Raw genomic sequence first — 9,034 nt, forward strand, 5'->3', positions numbered from 1 at the left:
AAGGTCTCAGTCTCTGGGGTCCTTCTGGGTCCTCTAGGCCAAGCACTGACCATGGACCATGTTGTTAAGAACACTGCCAACAAGGCATGTGTGTGACTCAGTGCTGGTTGAATGACGGTCCCATCCGCCTGCCTGCCAGTCTCTCTCTCTGAGATGCACGCCCAAGCTCCCTTGTTTTTCATGCCACCACTGGTGCTTACGTTGTCTTCCGCTATTCTGAATCCTCTCTTACTTACCTTTTCTCATCTAGGTCCCCCAGACTATTCCTGGGCCATTTCTCTCTCTGACAAAGCAAAACGATGATAAAGGAGGCGGAGAGGCTGCCAAGAGGCAGAGGCTCCAACCTGAAGCCAGCTCCCTGCTTCCCTGCTGGCGGGCCTGGGACCAACGAGAAGGCACATCCCCCTCAGCAGTTCATCCCTGACGCGCACACTCTCCTCTCTCCCCAAATTGACATGTGCCAGTCTCTGTGGTGCAGTGAGCTCTGCAAAGGAAAGACCCATGTTCTCTGAAATATTCAGAATATTCTAGGGACAGCATTGTAGGAGGGGGGTGAGTCCGCACTGTGGAGCTGGAATGCCGAGGTTCAAATCCCAGCCCAATCACATAACCGTGTAGCCACGGGTGGGTCACTAAAACCCTTAGCTCCTCAGTTTTCTCATTTCTAAAGTGAGAATAATAATTACCAACCCCTAGAATTTGGGGAGGATTGAATCAGTAAATACCTAAAAAGTGCTTAGAACGCTGCTTGGCACATAGCGGTGCCCAATGAATGGAAACGAAAGTAAGCGTAATTGTACTGTTATTCAAAACACAGTTAAGGCTGAAATACAGAGAGGGTCAGAAGTTATAAAGAGGTAAATTTCAGAAAAGACATCTAGCTCAGAATTCACCCATTCAACAAGGATGAATGAGTAGGTTTTTGAGCACCTACTCCATACCAGGCAGTGCTCTGTGCCCTAAAGATGCAGTGCGGAACACAGAGGAGAGGAATATTAGATTGTGGTCCATGGCTGTGCAGTGAATTAAAATAAGGCATGTGAACGAGAGGGACAGACAGCCCTCCCTGGATTGTGGAGACAGGAAGAGCTTCTCCAGGGAGCACACTCTCAAAAGACTCCCATTCATCCGTAGAAGGAGAAAGTAACATCCACAGCTGCGAAGCGGGGCAGGAGCCTCGGCAGGTCCTGGCTCATCCAAACCAGGAAGGAAGCCGACGGCAGAGCCCGTGGCTGTTTCAGGGAGGAATCAGAATCCACAGACTTGTATTTGGACCAGTGTTCATACTCTACAAACTGGGATACAGCTGATTAAGGGAACTATATTTTCAAAAGAAAAATCTAATTTAGGCCAATATTTTTGAAATATCTCCTTTTTAAGGAGGAACTCAGGGAGGAATTTCTTTCAGATCTTAGCATCTCAAAAAACTGTATTTGTCCCAGGCAATTGCATTTTTTTTTAAAGGTTTAAAGATGCTCTGAGTTTTGCAAATGACTTTTCTCCTCTTTTTTTGGCCTACAGGAAGCTCAAAACTGAATTTGTAACAGGGCTGATAGGTGTTTTTTCCCTGATACAACTTTATCTTTGGCTTTTTTTTTTTTTTCTGTTTTACTCTTAGATTTTCTTTGCATTGATTGATTGATTGATTGATTGATTTTTTGCGGTACGCGGGCCTCTCACCGTCGCAGCCCCTCCCGCTGCGGAGCACAGGCTCCGGACGCGCAGGCTCAGCGGCCATGCCTCACGGGCCCAGCCGCTCCGCGGCATGTGGGATCCTCCCAGACCGGGGCACGAACCCGCGTCCCCTGCATCGGCAGGCGAACTCCCAACCACTGCGCCACCAGGGAAGCCCGATTTCTTTATTTATTGTAGCACAGGTGTGTGTGTGTAACATATATGCTCCATATCCTCTTTAGAATTAGTTAGATTATAATCAATTTACTGCTCTAGGTAATTTAGCACCTATTTCACAATAAACTATTTTTTATATCTGCTTACATAACCCACATTTTATGTACCATGGGAATTTTTTTTAAAGTTTCAGTTCACCTTATCCCCACCCAGTCCTACTGTTTTTTTTTTTTCTTTTTTTAAGGGGCAAACATCTTCCACTGCATATGCACAATTGTAACTGGTCCAAAGCCTTCTCACTCCTTAGGCTACTGCCTGCATCTTCAGCATCTATCTCCTCTTCTTTCCTTCATTTCCCCTCATCCCCCCACCCATTCTGCACAGTGCCCCCCAGTTTCATTTCTTTAAAACATTAATTGAGCAAATCAGCCATTTGACAGTTTTCAACTCTTCACCGGCTCCTATTGCTCATAGGGGTAAGTGAAAACTCCGTATCCTGACAAAATCTCCTACTCCATCACGTAATTCACCATCTAAACTGCCCAATCCCTGGCAGTTTCCCTAACTATCCCTGGACATGGCTTTTCTTTCCCCACCTCTGTGCACTTACCCTGGTGTGTCTCCCGGCATGCTCCCCGGCCCCCTACCCCCCAGCCCTCAGAACGTCACACAAATGCCTGCTGTCCTGCGAAGCCCTCCTAATGGCTCCACCTCCCACTGGGCTCTTCCACGTCCAAATATTGCTGGCTGACCATCTGAAGAGTAGCTCCATTCTACCTCGCGAAACTGTGTAATTTTACTGAACCTGTCTCTGTATCGTTTAATTTTTTGCAGGTTTTACAACTCATTTGCGCACTGAAACTGGAAACTTCTTGATGGAAGGAACTTTTATACATTTTTTATCCCTCACGATGCCCTGTGTAGTATCATATATAGTTGACACTCCACAAATACTTGATAGTTTATGTCTATTTCCCTTCAAAATACAAAGCATAAAGCAAATGACAGACCCATGGTTAAGTCCTCAATAAATAAACTAATCATACTCATATGACAATTCACTAAAATGCAAAAGATTAGAAAATATAGGAAGTGTTTAACTTCACTAGTAATAAAGAATACAAGTTAAAATTATATAATGTTTCTTATCAAATTAGTAAGATTAGGAAAAAATCTCAACCTTTAATGCTTTTGAGAGTACAAGGAGATAGGTACTCTTATAACTGCTGGTGTTATCGATACAAATTGAAAACAATTTGACAATATGTAACAAATCTTTAAAATGTTTATATGCCTTGATCAACCCATTTGGAGGGCTAGGGAGATACTCCAAGGTGCAGAGAAAGCTCTGTGCACCAGCTACTCTTCCCAGGGTTATAACACTGAATCTTTATGAACAACTTAAATGTACAATAAGGAAATTATATGTCCATTCAGTGGACTGTTACATAGCATTAAAATGGCATTAAAAATGGCAGCCAGTGACTCTGTGTTAACTTGGGGGTGGGGGAATGCTTATATTCTAATGTTAAGTAGAAAAAAATAGAATACCAAATTATGGGAAATGAATAATTCTAACCACATAAACAAATGCATGGAAGGAAAGATATCAAAATAGTAAAAGCAGTTATACTTGTTTATTGTTTACGGTGTTTTCCAGATTTTCTAGAAGGACTGGATGACTACCAGGGGGAAAAAAAAAAGATGCTTTTTTTTTTTGGCCACACACCTTGGCTTGTGTGGGATCTTAGTTCCCCAACCAGGGATCAAACCCGGGCCCCCTGCAGTAGAAGCGCAGAGTCCAAACCACTGAACCACCAGGGAATTCCCAAAAGATGCTTTTCAAAGTAGATTTTTCTTTTGTTTATACCAGGAACAGTATCACAAGCACTGTTATTAAGTTTATGAGACATAAGCTTAATTTTCTTTTTTTTTTTTTTTTGCCCCTTTTTAAAAATAAGAAATGGAGAGAAGAGAGAAAGTGGAAGAAAGGGAAGGAGAAAGTGCGGGCAGCTCTCTTATCCTGATTAATCCCTGCAGGAGGTGGGCATTGTCATCCTGTAGAGCCAGGAAACAGGCTCAGAAAGTCAGGTCCAAGGTTACCTGAGGGGCAGAGCCACCATCACAACCAGGGTAACACGCCAGGAGCAAGGCAAGAAAGAGAAAAGAAAGGGCAAAAGCAGGTGAGCACAAAATCTTAGGGGTAATTTACATAACAACATGAAAGGTTGGTTCTAGTGGGTAGAATTGTGGATGGTTTTTTTTCCCCTCCTCCCTTTTCCAGATTTTCCATAAGGTGATATTAACTTTTTGTTTTTATTTATGTGTGATAAGGAAACTGCAACCGTTTGAAATCACTGAGCTGTGAGCAGCCAGAGAGAAGACAGGCTCTACTCACTCCACCCCCCGCCCCGCTACGGGGAATAAAGGAGTCAGGAGGAGAAGGGAGGGGGTGGGGGGACAGCTCCCACCTGAACAAGCCACATGCTGCACCATAGGACTGCGTCAGGATTTGGGGGATGAGGTTGGAGTGTGTGTGTGTGTGTGTGTGTGTGTGTGTGTCCTGCGATGAGGAGAAGCAGGATCTGTGGAGCTGTCTGCCAAGGTGAGCCTTTGTGCCGCACGTGGAGTCGGCTCCACCCTGCACTTCTCCCCGCCATCCACAAGTCACACACACATGCGCTCTGTAACGCACATTTACAGAAAGTTGTGTGCTGTTCCCTACAGTCGGCTTTCTGAATCACAAAGCATGAAGAAAGGCCTATGTTGGGCATGAGGCAGAACCTAGAGGTGAGGAGGGATTCATTAGTGCATCTTTTGTTTAAGGGAGATTGGGCTACACAGATGGTGGTTCTGGGAAAATGCTTCCCAATCGTCTTCATGGCCTGCTGCCCTGATTCCGGAGGGTAGTGTTTCTTGGAGAGCTCGGCCCCGCCTTGGTGCGTAAGCGGGACGCTCCTAGGTGGGACCACCGTGGCTCCATCCCAGGGGAGAAGCAGAGGGAAACTTTTAATTATGTAATTCTAACACACACAAAAAAACCCTAATGGGAATCCATTTTTTGCAGAGAATTTGCTCACAATCTTCCTACCCGAGTACAAAGGGCTTTTATAGTTTCCCAGATCCCTTGTCAGTCTGTGTTCAGTTAGAAAAAGAGTGTGGGGGGTCACCTGTGTCCTTTCGGAGAGCCGCTTCCAGAAAGTGGCTGGGCTTTAGGAATGAGTGAGCGGTGAGAAGCAGCTGGGGTGAGTTTGGGGAAGGGAAGGAGAAGTAGTTCAGTGGCTTGAGTGGCTAGCTAGGTCGAGGTGACTTGTGTGTTAAGCTGGGGTGGGAGGTTATGCAAACAGGCATCTTTAGGAGCCAGCAGAGAGGAAAAGAGAAGGGCAAAAAAAAAAAAAAAAAAGAGAAGGGCAAAGGTCCAGGAGGACCTGAAGGGCACGGCTCTTGAGCAATTTGTCTTGTGAGTGTAGAACCTCTTATAATGCACTGTCACATCCACGGTCCAGCTCTGAGGCTCACACAGACCTGGGAGGTAGATGGGCCTCTCGCCGTTTTATACAGAGATATCATTCTGAGAGACAAACCCACTTGTCTAAGATGAAACAAACATGAACTGACTGTGGGTTGAGATGGGCTGGCCCCACGTCTAGGATTCTTTCTGTCCCAGATGGTACCGCGTCCTCTAGCAAAGACAAGGGGCCCTTATTCTCCCATAGATGGAAAGAAGAAGATGGGGGAAACTGAGGACACAGGGAGACTGAGTTGTCGGGGGCAGAGGTAAGGTGAGGAGGAGACGAGAGGGGAGGTGAAGATCTGTCCAGCATCACCACGCAGCTGAGAGGCAGCAATGGGAGTGAGATTATGCACACTGATAATGGATCCAGTAACCAGGGTGGATGGTCAAGGGACACCTTTACCTAAAGCTCTTACGTGACTGTTGGCTCTACACAGGGGCCTCACTGCCCATCAGTTAATAAAATCCCTGGTGGCATTTTCCCAGTGAGCATTTACCCAGGGCATCAGGGGAGGGGGAGGGGCACTGAGCTAGGAAGCCCCTGTTTTCATTTTGCCTTTTTCCATCTAACTGTGTCACCTTGGATAAATCACTCAGAAAACAAGAACCAAATATAAGAAGTCTATGATTCTATGCCTTCCCCACCTCCCTATTCACATCTTTTTTCATCATTGATTGCCGCTGAGGAGAGAAAGATTATAAGTATGACACGGACCCTTTCTTTTCATGAGAGCCAAGAAAATACTAAAATCCAGGCCAACAAGCCCTCCCCTTGGAGAGTGGGCACCTGTCACACCTCCTAAGACAAGGCTTTGCACTAAGCGAGATTCAGTAATCATCTCCCAACCAGCACTGGCATGACTTTGCTGCAGGCAAGTATGCAGAGGATTCCTTCATTGCAATCTTTCTATGCATGATTCAGGGGTAAGTACCGTCTCTGTTTGCATCTGGAGGAATAAGAACATATTACAAAACAGAACTGAAAAATCTGTGGTGTATCCAAAAATAGCACGCAGATATTTCAGCCTCCCGGTTCACCTTTCTGTACCATCCAACTCTCCCTTGACTTGCTTCGCACAACAGAGGCAGACTGGGACTCCCAACGCTCAGGCATCCTGGGATCAGTTATCCAACTGTCTCGGACTAAATGCCTCGAGGTGACCCAGCAGAACTAGGGTTCCTAATTCTTACCCATTCTGCTGGGCCTCGTCCTAACTCCTTCCCCACTGCAGGTGCCCCTGCAGTCACATGCTTTTATCAAGTGATCTGCAGCGTTAGCCTGCCCACTCTGCAGAAAAGAACGGGGGGAAAACAGAGAGTAAGAAAATATAGCTGTCTCCTGGGAACCTCACAGCCTCCTAGCTTATAAAACACGACCGCCTTGCTACCTTCCTGCAGACTCCCCATTGGCCAGCAGCACATGCTCGGAAGTCAATCCCCTCCCACCCCACTCCCCAGCCTTGGCCCATCCAAGAGATGATACTTGCTTGAAGGGACCTGATGATGTTCCAACCTGGGTCAGAAATGCACATGTGTGACCAATGGGGCAGGAAAGGAGGCTGATTAAAAGGCTGAGTGTCTCTCTAAACAACGAGGCCCACTGACTGCTGAGCCTTCGTACTACGCTCTCAGCTTCCTGTGTCTCAAACTTTGTGACTCATAGCGCTTGCTTGCAGAATGAGGCAGCTGAGCGGCCTTGGCGATGGGTTAAATCGGGAATGTGCTTTTCTTCCGACACTCACCCCTCAGGTGCCACCTGAGCCTCTACCTGGCCAGGGGGGTGGGAGCTGAGCATAGCTTCAGCTCTTTTGCTGGCCCTAAATAGCTGCAAGAGCCTGATTTCCGATGGACTTAGGTCCACGGGGATCCTCTCTCTGTCTCTGTCTGTCTCTCATACACACACACACCAGTTCAGAGTATCTGGAGGCTCTGTAATGCCGCTGATTTCTAAACTGGTCTGGGTCTCCAGTCCTCCAGTCCTCAGAGCTGCAATCTGAGACCCAGAGTGCTATTTTCTTCACCCACACTGCCTCCAAAACCAGAGGAATTCCTGGAAATTTTTAAAGCAGAACAGGGTATCAAGAGGGTCTGGCTAACTGTTGCACATCAGTTGAGGGGATGGCTGTGGAAGGGGGCTAGAGAGGTCAGGGGACAGCCAGAGGTGGCCACCCAGAGCTGCCCGGCACCCTCAGCAGCGTCTCTCCCGTTCATCCCTGCGGAGGGCATATCTGGAAGTTCGGGAGCTTGGGTGCCACGGGCGGCAGGGGCAAGCAGAGGGCAGGTCCATCCAGGGGCGGCGAGACCAGGCTCCCAGAACTGGCTCTCTGGCCAGCCCTCTGCACCGCGGGCGCCGCCTCCCACATGCTCGGAGCCTGCACAAGACAGGCAGCGAGCGTCTCCCCGCAATCCCGGACCGGCTTCCCGCATAAAACTCCCCAGCACAACCTGCTTTTGTTAATTCTGCAAATGCTGTCACGACACCCCCTGTCTGCTCGGCTCCGAGGGAGACTCGCTTTCCCCAGAACCCAGCCGCTTCGGATCCCCCGAGCCCCCCGCACCCCGACGGACCACCGCCCACCCGCCCCAGCGCCCTCAAACAGCTAGGTCCGAAGGACCTCGAGGACCCTACAGCCCCCAGTCCTGAGCATCTTTGTCCTCCCAGCACAGACGCGCACACAGAGCGACAGAAAGAGCCCAGCCGGGCACCGAGTCCGCGCCCCTGGCCTCGCCGGGGCCCCGCAGGGGGACAATGGTCCTCGTTCTGCAAGTTTGCGAGCCCGGAAGCAGAGCCCTCCTTACCGTACATCTTGGCGGGGCGAGTGCCTCCCGGGAGGCCGCGTCGCCTGCAGCCAGCCCCCGGCGGCGCCGGCCTTTCATTCACAGCCGGGGTGGCCGATGGCGGCGGCCGGCGGAGGCCCGGGCGGGGCGGGAGCAGGAGCTGGAGCAGGAGCGAGAGCGGGGGCCGGACGCCAGAGGGCAGGGGCCGGGAGCCGCACGCCCATTCAGCAGCCCCGGCTGAGCGCGGCCGGCCTCGGCTCGGGTTTCTGGGCAGGGCTGCGCCGAGAGGGGCGGAGGCTATGCTAATAAAGGTCCCTTCCAGCGGGCTCGGCCACTGCCGGGCCGCCCCGCCCAAGCTCCGCCCCGCCCCGCCTCGCCCCCCGGCAATTCCCACCCTCCGAGAAACCCAAATCCCTAGAAGCACCTTTCCCAGGCTGTCGCCCCCAGGTGCTGGGTGGCGCATTTTCCAGAGGCAGCGTCCCGCAGGGGAAGTGACCCACCCTGCTGTCCGAAAGCTCAGGCCTACAGCTGAGATCTCCCATAACCCGCGGGCACCGAGGGTCAGCAGGGGTGCTGGAAGCTGCATATGTAGCCCCTCCCCCAAATTTATCCAGAATGCGTTGTCTGATCCAGGGGGCGCCAGGAAGAGGAATTGGGGCATAACCTTCCGCCGTCCCTTGGCCCCCTTAATAAACCCCATTCCCTAATTAAGCCCTCAGCTATGGCCACTCTCTTGCCAAGTGCTCGCTACCAAAGCGCGTCTTTCCTCCGCCAGGTACGCAGGAAACGCACACCGTCCCACCGCTCAAGTGCTGCAGGAAGTCAGCTTGCTTTTCCTCTCCCAGATTCACAAGTGTAATTCACATGCTTTGTGACCAGGATCCTCTCTAC

General features: G+C 50.0%; 1 protein-coding gene across 5 annotated transcripts in view; it reads right to left on the reverse strand.

Moving 5' to 3' along the window:
• Positions 1–8,383, reverse strand: part of EFR3B (EFR3 homolog B) — an 88,340-nt gene extending 79,957 nt beyond the window's left edge. For 3 of the 5 annotated variants that reach the window (XM_073791560.1, XM_073791559.1, XM_073791558.1), the window contains exon 1: positions 8,165–8,380. In XM_073791560.1, coding sequence (XP_073647661.1) covers positions 8,165–8,171 — 7 coding nt within the window. In that variant the 5' untranslated portion in view covers positions 8,172–8,380. Of the gene's footprint in view, positions 1–8,164 lie in introns of all 5 variants that reach the window. The other 2 variants (XM_033838929.2, XM_073791561.1) reach the window with 2 other exon arrangements.
• Between the last annotated feature and the right edge of the window lie 651 nt (positions 8,384–9,034).

Source organism: Tursiops truncatus, chromosome 14 (assembly GCF_011762595.2).
Source record: "Tursiops truncatus isolate mTurTru1 chromosome 14, mTurTru1.mat.Y, whole genome shotgun sequence".
Taxonomy (NCBI): domain Eukaryota; kingdom Metazoa; phylum Chordata; class Mammalia; order Artiodactyla; family Delphinidae; genus Tursiops; species Tursiops truncatus.